The 15,754-nt window shown below is 31.7% G+C and overlaps 2 protein-coding genes across 3 annotated transcripts in view; one reads left to right on the top strand and one right to left on the bottom strand.

The window, feature by feature from the left end:
• The window catches only part of LOC136969640 (protein YIPF4-like), a 58,447-nt gene extending 54,839 nt beyond the window's left edge, over positions 1-3,608 (bottom strand). The window contains exon 1 of the mRNA XM_067263908.1: positions 3,052-3,608. Coding sequence (XP_067120009.1) covers positions 3,052-3,283 — 232 coding nt within the window. The 5' untranslated portion in view covers positions 3,284-3,608. The remainder of the gene's footprint in view (positions 1-3,051) is intronic.
• Positions 3,609-3,969: 361 nt separating this feature from the next.
• tos (Exonuclease tos) overlaps positions 3,970-15,754 on the top strand; it is an 81,470-nt gene continuing 69,685 nt past the window's right edge. For both annotated transcript variants that reach the window (XM_067263906.1, XM_067263907.1), the window contains exon 1: positions 3,970-4,186. In XM_067263906.1, the coding sequence (XP_067120007.1) occupies positions 4,026-4,186 (161 nt within the window). In that variant the 5' untranslated portion in view covers positions 3,970-4,025. The remainder of the gene's footprint in view (positions 4,187-15,754) is intronic.

Raw genomic sequence — 15,754 nt, 5'->3', positions numbered from 1 at the left:
AAATTTATTTATTCAAGCAATTAAGATTTTGATGACATTTGGAATTACATATATTTTTCTTTATAGCATTTGTATCTATTAGATTTGCAACCAATTTTCAGCAGCATCAAATATATCCTTGATCTCCAGAAAATGATGACATTCTTGCACAGTCTCTAAGCAAAATTTCTACACTCGGTACATCTCCAGCAAAAATGAAGTTTTCTTTACAAACAGTAAATTGGTTTCTGGAATATAATAGATTTAATATGCCATGTTTGGTACCCAGTTTGTAAAGGTTTTTATCTTCAACCACAACAACGACAGCTAAAATATTTTTTCTATCACTGCAGACTCCATATACATCTGGTACACGAATGTTTACTATGCCACCAACATTAGCTGTTGGGTATTTGGAATTCAATGTATCAATAATTTTTTCCTGCTTGCTTTTTTAAGATTAGACAATGCCATTTCCCTTGTTTTAGACACACTTATTTTTTCTTCTATTTTTGAATAAACTGTTTTTTTATTTGTCACCAACTCTGTAGTACTAATAACATCCTGCTTTTTGGAAATCAGCATGGTTAGGTCTTTTTCATGTGAAAGAAACATTCTGTTTTTTCTGACAGATTTCACATAAATTCAAGTGAATTATGATCTCCCTTGTAATATTTTTATATTTCGTACTTAATTACTGCACTCTTAGAACCTTTTATAGGTTCTAAGAGTGCAGTATTTTACACATCCCAGTATTCTCCAGTGCAGTTTATCGTACTTAATTCTTTTTCCATATGGTTTCTCCCACTATGGCCAATAGCAATGTGGGCATTGGGCAATGTCTGAAATATTTCTTCAGTGTGAATGTAATATTTAATCAGGCACAATTAATTTTCTTATTTCTCTGATAGATACAACATCATATCTACGTAAATGCATATTCTTCCGATAACTTCAAAATCATTTTGATTTTTTACACTTTCACTTTTTGTATCATTGTCAAATATGTTGATTTCGTAAAAATTTGACTGTTTCGACCTTTTGATACTATTAACTTGTTTAGTCGATTGTTGAAGTGGTTATTCATATCACAATGATTGCTACATGATCGTTACTTTTTTCAAAGAAGAAAACGGTATTTTAAGAGGCAAAAGTAAAATTAAACTCTTGCATAAGATTAACTACTGATTGCATACATTTTTAAAATTTGATACTAAATGCAATTTGCACGTACAAATCAGCCGCGAGTGCCGATTGGCTAGCGTAAGTCAGATGATCACTCCTCAAGGTATTATCATCGCTTTGCCCAACCTAGTGATAGCAGTATTCATAGTGACCAGTCAATCTAAAAAATTATGATAAAATTCTTGAAATTTATTACAGTGCCCAATTTTGTTTGTCATTATTCATAATGACCAGGCAACACGAATAATGCCCATATTAATCACTTAGTCCATAACATATATATTTTTAGAAGTTTTTAATTTTTGATAAAAGTATTATTGTCATAAACAATAGCTAATACTTACACAAAAATTTAAAACTCCTAAAAATTTAGGAATGAAGGTTTGTAATTTTGTCACCTTATTAAGACTTTGATAGTTTATTTCTAGTTATTCTTCACTTTTTTATATTGTTTCTGAATTTAAAACTTTCCAAAAAACATTCCCATCTCAGAAGCTATTTTTAGTAAATTTACTTTTGAATTCTGCATTATCCTCCTCAATAGTGACTCATATTATTCATTTAGTAAATTTTTCTAATGTACTGTACTTCTGTTTCCAAACTATTCCAAATTTTTTCTTCAAATCTACCTGTCACCAATTTTATTTTCTTCTTATCATTTTTATGTCCTTTGCAAAATGATTCTTTTAATCTATTGTCCAAATTTTATTGTATTTTTCATGCATTTAAAGTATTCTTTATTAATCTTAATTCAATAGATCAGGGTTGTCCAACCTTTTTTCCTAATGGGCCAAATAAGAAATTTTCATATATTCAGCAAGCCACAAAAATACTTTATATAAATATATGCTGTTAAAAAGTTCAAAATATGAATATTAAATTTTAATAACAAATATATATAATTATGAAAAAAACTGCATTATTTACAGCAAAAAAAAATTATACTCACAAAATAAAAATAAATTCAATGTGATTTTTGTATAATATTGTCAATATCTGCTTTTATGGTACTAGTCTTAATTCTAAAAATGTTAGATGGGAATTATTCAACCTATTTCTTTCAGCAGTTTTGATGTTTTTCATGCATGAAAAGAATTGTTCACAACAGTATGTTATGCATGTGGGGTAGTACAGTTTTCTAGCATCAATTATGTCATTATGACATCAAAGTGTATCCAGTGAAATGAGAATAATTTTTTGGATATACTTTACCAAAATAAATGAAAATGTACGTAAAAAATTTAGGGTGCAGTGGGCCGCATAAAAATATTAAATGGGCTGCGAGTTGGACCTCCCTTCATTATTTTTTCATCCTCTTTTAAAAATTTTAATAAAAAAAAAACACTTAAAAAATCCAGCAATGAAATTTAATAAATAACAACACTTTCAATCAATTTTTATTTATTTATTAAATTTCATTGCTGGATTTTTTAAAGGTGTGGTTTTTTTTCTTTATTATTATTATAATCTATCCAGTTGATACAAAATATTTGAAAATTTTGCTTATTTATTAATTTTTTTCATCATAAAACAGTCTCATAAACAGTCGTTAATAATAATTAAACTGAACATACGTCTGTAATAAATTTTAAAGCATTTATTTAATTAGACAGTCAAGATATAAACAACCGTGTAAACTGAATTTACGTATACCTGTATATGTTATTTTTATTCAAAAATATATTTATTAATATATTTTTTTTTAATATTTTAAAAAATTGAAATGAATAATAACACTTTTAAATGTTTCAAATGAATAATTAACATTTCTATTGTTTGTATTAGTAACAGTATGACTCATTATAATTTCAAATTTTCAAATAATCTGAAGCTTGTGAAATTTACAGAATAAAAATTGTTCAATTTCACAAAGAAAAAAATCCTTACCTGAGGTATCTGTAGATGGTACAAATGCAAAATCATCCACATCTTTCAAACCTAAATTATATTCTGATCGTTCTTTAATCGTCGAACCACTTACATGCATTGCGTTGCGACTGGAATCATCATTCGTAAATGGTTCTGTGCCATCAATACCAATTTTCACGTAACTAGTGGATGTATTTGAACTTGAATCTGAACTTTGTCCATTCTCGTTATTGAATCCCTGATTATACATTACGAAGATATCGATGGATATAGTTTAAAATTCGTAATTACAGAGAATACCATAGAATCAGATTGTAAACATTTGCTAATTTTTAAACAATTTAAAGTCCCTTTAACGTGATGCTACACCTCACTCATAAACTTATCGTATTATATGATATTAATTTTTTAAAATGGTTATTATATATATAACGTTTGCGTCAATATCGTTACTATTCTGCTATAGACTAAAAATAGTTAAAAATTATTTTTACTCATATTATATAGAATTCGATTCGATGCAAATATATTAACACGGCGAATCGCCATTATAGTTCTAACTGATACCAAAAGATGGCTTTACTGTCGTTTTCTACTTCGATACTGTTGTCCAAGAAATATCCCTTTACAAACGAGAAATATTTTTTATTATTGTAGAAATATAAATTAAATAAATATTTTTAGTTAGAATTATGGAAAGTTTATTTTATAAATTAAATTATTTTTTTATTAGGAATGTAAAATTAATACATTTTTATAAATTAATTTAAAAAGGGAAATTATTGAAGTAAATTTTTATCTTCGTCGATTAATTTTGTATTTAATTTATTAATTTATATCAGTATTTCGTATTATTATTTAAAATTAATAGTATTAAGGTTTAATAAGGTATATGTAAGGCTGAGTAAGAATTTTACGTTCGGTTCAGGGAAAATTCCGGGAAAGTTTGATTGATAGTGAGAAATCGCGGGAATTTGGAAATTGACAACAGAATGGGTATACAAGGATTATTGCCGTTTCTAAAAAAAGCGAAAAAAGAAGTTAATATTAAAAATTTTAGTGGTTGTACAGTTGCGGTAGATACTTATTGTTGGTTACACAAAGGTGCTTTTTCATGTGCTGAAAAGTTAGCAAAAGGTGAAAAAACTGATGGGTAAGTAAAATAGATGGTAAATAGATTATATATAATTGGTTAATGTTACCTATGGTTCCAAAATGGCGGCTTGTCTCTGATTCCAGCAAATAGAAGAAGGGAAACAGTGGGGAGCACGTTCTAACCTAAACTAACCTATTCTAATAAATTACCATAATTATTACCAACAAAATTATTAGAATAGGTTAGGTTAAGTCAGCTCAGAGATGAGCCACCATTTTGGAACCATAGGTAACATTAACCATATAAATTTTATGTAATATGAGGATTTTCCCAATTTTTTTATTTAAACAAATCATCATGTGTAAAATAAAAATTCTTCTTGAAAAATCTTTCATATAAAACCAGTCTAAAATCTCTTTTTAAAGTTATTTGCTATGTATTTTTAACAAACAAAATAGATTACATAAAAGTACATTAAAATAACGGATACTTTCTGGTTAGCGGGACGTCAGTCAACAGATGCACGTTCTAACTTAACCTAACCTATTCTAATAAATTACCAAAATTCTTTTTTCATATGATACCAAATAATGTTGCTCATCAATACAATGGCTGCGTTCAGCAAACTCAACAGTTCCGGAGCTGTTGAGTATTTTTCTGCCAAATGCCCTCTACAGTAGCACTCTTTCAGAACATGTTTGGTGTTTTGATGTCACATATGGTAGTCTTTCATTTACGCTACCTATTACTACCTGAAACTGACCAATGAGGCTTTTTGTTCCAATGTATATGTTACTCGTTCAGCAGATCCAGGTAGCTACGTAACAACTACCGATTTTCTTAGTTACAACTGTTGAGTCTGCTGAACGCAGCCAATGATATCAGGTGTAAATATACAAAATACAGCAAAACCTGCTAATGTGACCACCAAAGAGACAAACTCAAAGTGGTCACCTTATGCAGAAAGAGAGATTACAGAAATGGCTGTTTTTGTGTAATTAATGTGTGGATTCATTGATTAGGATGATATTTGATGTAAGTCATTAGAAGACAACATTAAATAATTATGTAAAATCTTTTGAATTATTTAGAATAGATGGACAAAGATTTTTAAAAAATTACACTGGTGCTAGTACATCTGCACTGCACCGTAGGTGTTTTTGAATGAAATCCAGGGCTCGGAGTCAGCAGATTTTTTGAAGTCTCTGACTCAAAAAATCTGCTGACTCCGACTCCTCTTTACTTCTCAACTTGTTATGTATAAGTATTGGCATTGTATCAAATTTTACCCTCCAAGTTTTTTGCAAATTACTCCTGAACCCAAAAAATGTCAAATAAAGAGGGAAAATTTATGTGTGTGTTAGTGTCTAATTTGTTTAATTTCTTTATTCTCTATTCTGAGATAATAAACATTATCTCAGAATAGAGAATAAAGAACTTTTAGTTTCTTAAACTTAAACAATTTTAGTTTCTTAAACTTTACCCATTCTGAGATAATAAACATTATCTCAGAATGGGTAAAGTTTAAGAAACTAAAATTGGCATGGTAGCTTGTGTATAAAGGGGCATTAATGCTATTAAATTTTGGTTCTTAATTAAAGATAAACAGGATGGAGACATAGAAGTCATATGTCATATCTTCAGTGTGGTCAGATTTAATGACTATTTTACTTGTTATTAGCATTCACAATTTTTTTTATAAAACTCATCTCTACCCTCAAAATTAAGCTTTTTGTCATTTTATAACAGTACAGTAAAACCCATTAAGATGTTCTCACCTGAGATGTTAGAATATGTATGAGGACACAATTTAGTCCAACCACTTTGATGCTTAATAACTCCTGTGTTAAACCATTTGACTCTGATTTAGAAACCACAGAAGTTATTAGGCTTCAAACTGGATGAACAAAATTGTGCTCCCACACAGTCTAACATTCATATATACAGAAAAAAAACTGAATCTTTTGCATATCTCGACATTTCAAGGTGTCCTAACTCCAAAAATGTAAAAATTTAGGAGGGGTTACTTTTTGAGCGATTGCTACACTTTTCCTCAGTTATATATAACAGCCAGGAAAGTAAAAATTATCGAATACATATTTATGTATTGACTGTGACATTACTTAGAATGTAGAAAATTTTTTATTCCAAAGCTAAAAGACTACTCTATCTTTATTAGAACTCTATTTATTGAATCTTTTATTCTAAGGTCACATGATGATATCAGAATTTCCGAGCCTATTTTGGTAACAGTCTGACCCTGGTCAGAGTTAGAATTGGATGGCAAGGCAGAGTTGGAGTCGGTAGATTTTTACATGACTCCACAGCCCAGATGAAATCACTTATGTAGAAATAAACAAAAAGCCTAATTTAGGAAATTTAATATGAAATACAAAAATCATACAAAACAATTGAATATATAGTATTCTAAACAAAAACTCAGAAGAAAAAACAATGCAACAAATTCAATTTTTTGTGAGAAACTCATCAGTCCTGGATTGCTTTAGAATTTTGGTGCTTCATGCAGCACAGTTTCTTTTTTATGTAATAATCATTAGTTAATATTTGAGAAGTTTGATTAGAATAATAATGATAATAATGTGGGAACCCGGAGTTTGAGAAGGGACCTTTTAACATTTTTTAATGAATTTATTTGATTAATATTTTTAAATATTATATTAGGTCAAAAAAATAGATAAATTTTCTCTATCCTTTTATTTTTGCACTTCCTCTGATTCACAGAGAGAAGTGATATAGTTCCTTCAAAAATAATAGTTAAGTTAGATCCTTCACTTACATGCATAGTGGCTCAGAAATGCCTTATTTCCCCTAGTGACAGAAACATTGCAAAAGTTTTGGACAATTTCATTGGTACACTAACACGTATATAAGGTGAACACTTGTAAGGAACTGAGTCCGAGCTGTAATTTTTGGGGCTTATGTTTAGTTAGGGCAAAGGTTCCCTACTCACCCTCTGTAATGAAAGGGGGGAAAAAACGAAGAAGAACCAACTCACCAACCAGACAAAGTGCCGTAGGAAAACTAATGCACACTTGCGCTCCCAGATTCGGAAGTTTGAAGGAAGTTCCACAGGGGGTGGCCCCACACGCACCTAGCGTAGAGGACTCTCTAAAGAACTTAATAAAAAAAAAAAAGACATCTCAAATGTGTGAAAAAGCTTGATAAAATTAATGTAAAAGTATCTGGTGAAATTGTTGGAAACGAGCTGACTAGGGGAAAGATGCAAATATATTGTTAGATGTTTAAGTATGTAAATGAGGGGGTGGTTCCAGAATGTAATTGTAACGTCACCTCAGAGTATAAAACAAGCAAGACCTGAGACGGAGATTGAGATGAACTTGTGAATAGAGCAAGAGCGATCAAGGTGAATTCCAGATCAATAAGGAAGGAAGAAGTCTTGGTGATTTGAAGAAGGTTTGGATTCGAAAGAGATTTGGATAGAGAAAGGTTCCTAGTATTGAGGTGACGGATAGGATTTTAGTTGTTTAAGATTCATTGTACATAGTTGTAAGTTGACTGACTTTGTCGGATTCTAAGGGGAATAGTTAGTAGATATTAATAGATAAGTGATCTTGTTTTGTCGGGTCTTGAGAATTGTTTCTTTATTGAATAAATTGTTTTGGTTTTTACTAACTTGTACATACTGCTAATTGATAGTTCATATTAAAACTTGTTTGTTCCTTATTGATTTCAGTTTATAATTCTTTTTTTCGGAGCACACGAAAGTCCAGGCCTGGCTTTCTAATCACGAACCCACGTAAAGTACTCATTAGGTTAACAGTTGTAAGTTTTCTAGTGATTTTTTTGCAAACGATAATGGTCTTGTTTTTTTCATCATTTAGTGGTACTTTACAGAGTCACCTTCAACCAACATTTTAGTCACTCTTTAGCCACACGCTTATGTTGTCCTTTGCCATATAGATAAGTACTGCAACTGTCACTTAGCCATGTGCTTAATTACATAAAGTAGTTTCTGCTCATTTTGGTGCCCTTGTCAAGTACCGAATTGTTAATCTAGGGAATTTTCCACTTTCATCTTCAAAGATGTTGTAAGGTTCTCACAAGACTTCAATCATTAAGGATATATTATGTATTAGGTAATGAATTAATATTCTTATGTAAACTCTCTCATTCATCAAATCATATCAAATTGTTACAGAATAGGATAGATAAACCTCTCCATAGAGATCATATAGTTATTCATTCAATATTATTATTTTAGTTTATTATTAATCTTGTATAATATTGTTTAGCTTTTTAAATAAGTACTGTATGTTTGGTTATTTTATAATGAGTCTATTGCCTAACTCCATCATCAGATTATAGCTCCCTCCTAGATCTAATATCACTCAAAATCATATAAACAATTTTATTTAATCGTGAGTTAGGATGCAAGCAACCTATCCTAACTGGTGTAAGGACCCTGACATTTGGAAAGACCTCAACGATCTTTCAAAAACATTTACAAATTTCCATCCTGCATAAAGAGGCAATTGCGTCATCTCTTGATCTCACATTTGGTATTTAATAAGTGGGGTTTATCACTTCCCATTCTCACAATAATAATATGGTCACCACCTGGTTGTGGTGGGAGAGCCCAGTAATTTTACTGATCCATAGGGCAATGCAGGCTGGAGTACAAGCTCCTGGTAGGGACACCCATGCCAGAAAGATCTATGGGGAGAAATGAAGCTAAGAGTGACCACACCCACATTCCGTGGAGAAATTTATCATGGTAGTAACAAGATCTAAGTGAGATACCAGCTCAGATGTTGCCTGGGTTAACAAGGTCTGTGTTTGTGGGTTAGGCAGAGGCTCATGTTTGAAAAATAGGCCACAGTCTCCCTTGGTTACAGGTGGCGAAAGCAGCATTGGCCCAAGCATGGCTACTGCAATGCCCTCAACAGATGTGAGGAACCAACCTAGCCTTATTGTTTGTGGCAATGCATCCACAGACCATAAAGGCTGGAAAACCATGCCAACGGATGAAACGGACAATAGAATTGAACGAGTTTATCATTAGTACTTACTACACCATCACAAAACTCGTAACAAACATGACAGCATACAAATAACAACTACACCATAGATTCACACAACAATATCATCACCTCACTATCACCAAACAAAGGGTTGTTGATCAAAAAAGAACAATTATACACAACAACCTTATCCCACAAACAACACTCAAACTTATCAAACAACAGGTTGCTGAACAAATACACCAACAGACAGAAATATTTAAAATTAATGAAGATCACATAACCTGTCAAGATAATCCAGCAACAAGCATTAATAATAGCACACACACAAAAACTACTACTAATGATACTACAGACCCTTCCTCATCCATCACTGATAACATAGACATATAAGTGAGAGCGTATTAACTAAATCTATTTCAGGAAACACTCACTAAATATACATGTACAGATCCCACATAAAGACCACGAATACCAAAAATCAACACGTCAAAGGTAGTAGGGAAAACACTAAATTATGTAAACACTCACTTACTACCACACTATGTCTATTTAATTTCTACACTTTCAGACAGTCATACATTAATTTATGCTGGGGCACTCACAATAGTAATAAACTGAAAATACAATTGCAGACAGATACACACAAAACACAATTCTATCACAAGCCTGCATGGCAGAGAAGAATAGAATCACAAATGATATTAGATAGCAATTAAGCAAGCTAACACAATACACTAAAAACATCATAACACCCAAATTAAAGAAACAACTCAAAAACATTTTCAAGAAAATCACAACACACACATTACAGAATACATTGATATATTAAACCTAAAACTCGCAGCCAAAGCACATAGACTCAAATGATACAAAATATGTTTGCTATAAAAAGAACAAAATAAATTATTTGTAAACAATGAAAAACTCTTTTACAGACAAATCAGTACCAAAACAAACACTGACACAGCACAGTTGCACACCAACAGAAGAAGAACTCACAACTTATTGGTCTTCTCTTTGGTCCAGTGCTGTCACACACAATGCTGATGCAGGCTAGATTGAGGAGGAGAACAAAAACTTGCACAACATACCAACTATGCTCTGTGGTGAAATAAACATACGCGACATCTGATATGCTGCTAAAATTACACACAACTGGAAGACACCTGGTGTAGACAACATTCACAATTTCTGGTACAAAAAGTTTACACCACTGCACCAGGAACTAGCTAAACACTTAACACACATCATCATCAATCCACAAGACATGACAAAGTTTCTTACTCAGGGCACCTACACAAAACCTAAAAATAATACCACAGACCCCACACAATATAGACCAATTACATGTTTTCCAACACTACAAATTATTGACATCCTGTATTGCAAACAAAATATACAAACATGTTGAAGAACACAACATTCTTACAGAACAACAAAAAGGTTGCTGTATAAATCACAGGGGTTACAAAGATCAGTTACTCAAAGATTTAGTTATTCTAGGCAAGCACACAAACAACAAAGAAATATACATATGGCATATATAGACTACAGAAAAGCATTCAACAGTGTTCCACACAGTTGGCTGCTACATTTTCTACACATCTACAAAATATATCCATCACTCATTGCATTCTTCCAGAGCACTATACAGCACTTGAGAACAACACTATATCTCAGGGTTCATAACACTTCCATACAAATAAACCAAACATTCATTAGGCAAGGAATTTTTCAAGGAAATTCCTTGAGTCTGTTCTGGTTCTGCTTAGCCCTAAAGCCATTGTCTAACATGTTAAACAGCACACACTATTGTTACAATATCAGACATGAAAAAACAACACAGTTTACGTGGTCACATCTCATGTACATAGACGGCATAAAACTTTATGCATCCCCACAAAAACAACTTCATAAACTCCTAGAAATCACACATTCATACACCAAGGACATCCAAATGGAGTTTGGCCTAGACAAATGCAAAACACTTCACACAGAAAAATGAGTCCTGAAGAAAGGAGATTTGCACTTGGAAATGGAGACATTATTGAATCCATGGAAAAGGGCGAGTTCTACAAGTATTTGGGATTCCAACAGGCCAAACCAAAAGAACTTACACAAATAAAGCAAAATAAAGGGTGAACGGCAAGATTAACATGGAATGTATCTACTGTGTTATAGGGGGGGGTCTACTGTACACAGAACTCGCCCATGAAATAAGGCATCTGTGAAGGATGGATAGGATGCTTATTGTACTTGTAATTCTTTCCTGTATAGGTGTCACAAACACTACAGAAAATCCTTGGAACATCACAGTCAAGTAGAAACACATACATCACACTAGAAGGCCACCATATTGAATACATGTCATATTGATGGAAATTCCTGAATACAGACACACGCTGACACACTTATTTCATTTTTTTGTTGTTTTGGTTGCTATGTCTTGACTGTGGTCCTGCATAGTACCCAGCAAACAGTGTCAACCAAGTATAACCCGCTAAACCCAACATAATAATAATAATTATTAATATTAATATAGAATGAAATAAATTTATATAATAGATTGTTGTTATATATTTTTATAATAATATTTAAAAACATTAGTTTTTTGTGACTGTTTATTCAAAATAAAATATGTTGAAATTTATTATTTACAATTATTTATACATATAAAAAATTCAAATATTGTAAATAATAATTAAAAATAATGTAACATGTCAGGATAAATGTATAAAATGTTTGAGGTTTTCTTTTAAAATAAAATAAAACATAGAATATAATAGTTATGAAAATATATACATTGTGCAAAAATACTTAAAATTTTGTTTTGATTAAAATTCTTTCTTTGTATGATAGATCTCCATACATGGAGTAATGCAGAATGCTTTCTTACATGTTTTGCACCAGTAACGTGTCTGAACTCTTTTTTTTGCTTTTAGCTTGGTATTTGCACAGACATGGCATCTTCTGTAATTCTTTTTGTTGTTGTCAGTGGATGGGACAAGTGTGAGAAAATGTTTTTCCATCTTAAGTCTCTCAGGGGGCTGAATTTTGCTAGGGCGACCACCTTTATTGTGTACATAATCATAATTTGGAACATATTTTTCAAAAATCTGTTGCACTAATTCAAGTCTGAATTGTGACATAGTTTTGTTTTGGTTTGGATTCTCTTCTTTATACAAGACGAAGGAGTTATACACACAGATGTCAAGAAGATGAAAAAATAACTGTTTGTACCATTTACACGTTCTTCTTGGTGTTCGATTACCACTAAGCATCTTGTTTAGATGATTTACTACTCCAATATTTTCATTATATTTTATTATACTTAAAGATTTTAGTTTAGTTCTTTGGTTTGAGGTTGATGCAACATTTTTCATTTCGTGTGGAAGAAAATTTGATAACATCCTGATCTCTTGCATATCCTTCCATCGTTCATATAAGATGCTATCTGTATGGAAAATGCTTACTTCTCCTTGTTTTAATTTATTGCGATCAGTCGGTAAATGTTTTCTGGTTTTTCTTACTGTACCACATGTTTCTATTGCTTCTATTTCTAGTTGTCCCAAAAGCTCTGGAGAAGTGAAATATTTATTAATATATAACTTGTGGTGTTTTCCAAAATAATTCTCAAGGAGAGTGAGTACAACATGTCCAGACAATTCAAAATCCTTATACTTTTCCAAAAGTTCCATCATATTTCCTGTATGCATTATTATATCTAAAATGTAATTAGTTTTGCAGTCAGCTAATATAATTAATTTGATATATTGATTCTTCCGAATGAAAATTCTTGATCCAGATTTGTCAATGCGTAAATTTTCATAGGTATAAAAGTTTCTTTTCCAGGAGGCTTTTAGGTTTTGGAATATGTTTCTAAGTTCGGAAAGTTGGTCTGTTGGATTTTGTGTCGAAATGTCGACAAAATGAAGCATTCTATGGAGAAGCTCGAATCTGTTTCTAGGCATAGTTTCTGGGAAAAATGGTGTGAAAATTTTGGGGTCATTGCTCCAATAGTCACGAATAGAATTTTTTCTAACACTCCCCATTAGCATGCATAGTCCAAAAAATATCATTATTTCTGTAGTTGTTGTTTGTTTCCAAGAATCACGTACATTAGCGGTTAATAAATTTTTTGCTTTGACCTGCTGAAAATAACGATTTGTTTCTTCAGTAATAATAGAGATGTTATCTTGAGTAAATAGTAGTTCGAATATATCCACTGCAGAAGTTACTCCTGGCGTTATTCTCGATCCAGACATATCACTCCGGAAGGGAGGGAAAAGTGGATAAAATTCTGTATCTTTAATCCAATTGTAATAATAAGCAACTGCAGATTGTCCTGTGGTACTTGTACTGTGTGTATCTAGTCCCTGTCTTTCTACTTCCGAATCTGATGAATCCAAATCTGATGAATGTGAATTTACATCATCATCTGATGAAGAAGATGAAAACATATCTTCTTCATTGGAAGCTGAATCCAATATATATTCTTTTGTGTCTTCTGAACTATGTGACACAGACATTTTCACTTTACTCCTGAAACTTTACTCAAACAAAACAAAACTAAAAACAATTGGATTGCAGATGAGGTGTGACAAACGTCTTATATTTTTAATGCAGGCCCGATAAATCTTATCTTTTTAACCAATAACGTTTGTAAAAAAAACGTCAACGCTTGTATACAATGTTGTGAATATTGTGCTCTGAATATTGTGAAAATACGTTAACAACGAGTAAACATGATGATAAATTTAGATCGGTTTATTGTTGTTGCAGATTATTGCTAGAATGAAAAAGTAATAACCTTTCAGAATATAAAAGTATGTAACAAAAAGATAAATATATTTCAAACATTAATTTACCTTAAATATTTAAAGTGCGATAAAAGTTAAAAAACGTGCGCTGAACCTGGATACGACGCCTTGTTGTCACTGCTAACTTAACACCACAGGCGTCTTCACACACCCGATACACGACCAATGAGAGAAGAGCAAGCTCGTCCAATGGTAGCAAACCAATTACTCTTGCCTTGTGTTTCTAGTTCTATTTAGTAGTGTTTCTCAGGAGTGTTTCTTTCTACCTTTTGTGTGTTCTAATCTGTTGCTAATATTATCACCACAATGCCACACGAACTCGCAGTTTGCAGGTATTGCGACAGGACGTTCTCTCAACGATGTTCCTTGTTAAGACATCATCGTTTAACTCATGAAAGTGACGCTGACAGTCGAAAAGGAAGACAATTGTTTTTTTATCTGTGCTCAAACAGTTTTAGCAGCAGGAGTGAATTACGTGATCAATAGTATGAAGGAGGTGGTTAAGAAATGTCAAATCGGCACTATAGCGCGCGTGATCTAGTTTTAATAATCAAATTTTCCACCAGTCGCTGTTGCTAAAAATAGTCGCAGCGGCGGCTCGCGCCTTTTGGTTATAAATCGCGTTATTTTAAAGCAAATAACTACTCAAATTATTAAACAACTCAAATTTGACCCGAAAATAATATAATTGTTCTGCATTGGTATTTTAAAATCATTTTACAAAGTTTTATGACACCGTGTTCAATATAATTTTTGTATTTTTTTAATTTTATGAATATAAAAATTCGAGACGACTGTAATATGCGAGAATCCGGACTTCGACATAAAACAATTTAACGTCGTAACGTCAACTTTGCCAAGTATCTGTCAACTTTCACACCTGGGAGTATCTCTTTTTAAGTTCTCAGAGGTTAAAATTAAAATCATAAAATTTCGCTTACAAAGGGTCGAGATGCAACGCGCGCTTTATTTTTATAATCGCTTTGTTTTATTCGGACACCACCTCTCTGCTCCGATCAAGGGATGTTGATCGAACTTTGAAACTTCCGCTCGCATTTTCTGTCCTGATGTTTTTTTCAACTGTCACAAACATTTTTATGGCAGTTACGCGATTGTTTTTCCTTCTCCCCGGCCATGATGTTTTCGAAAATGTTAAGTTATAAAAATGGTTTTTTTTTTATATTTTGTTTTCTTTCATGAATTGGAATGTTCTTTTATTGCTATTGGTTTAATTAATACACATAGTTCATGTGTATTTTATGAGCATTTCTGTATTGTTTTTTGAAATGTGTATTATTGTACTGAATAGACCTTCAAATAAATGACATAACTCTAGTATGTGTCTTCAGATAAATCCAGAAGTCGAATATTTTTAAATTTTCAATTCTTGCCATAAAAATGCTGAATGATGGGTAAAACAATAATAATGATAACTTAATGCGTCCAATAAAATTTTTATTTATTTCTCATAAAACTTTGTAAGATGATGGAAAAGTTACAAATAGAAAGAAAATAAATCATTCCCGCATCAAATTTGATTTTTCATTTTGTTCTGTAACTGCACTTAATTATTACTCAAACATCGACACAGAAACCTTTATAATGCAGCCTTTTACTTCAATTTTCTAACATTATCATCCATTTTGAAAGGCCAGCGTCAGGAACAATCGAATGATTCTTATTTTTAAACTGTCATTTGTTATGACATGTTATAAATTTTGAATTTTCTTATATGTGCAGGCTTGTATATAAATAAATACAATCTATAATGGTACTTGTACCAATATACACAATATATA

The sequence above is a fragment of the Centruroides vittatus genome, unplaced genomic scaffold (assembly GCF_030686945.1).
Source record: "Centruroides vittatus isolate TY-2023 unplaced genomic scaffold, ASM3068694v2 contig_18, whole genome shotgun sequence".
In the NCBI taxonomy this organism is placed as follows: Eukaryota; Metazoa; Arthropoda; class Arachnida; order Scorpiones; family Buthidae; genus Centruroides; species Centruroides vittatus.
Note: the sequence above shows the minus strand (reverse complement) of the source record. Positions and strands in the feature narration are given on the sequence as shown.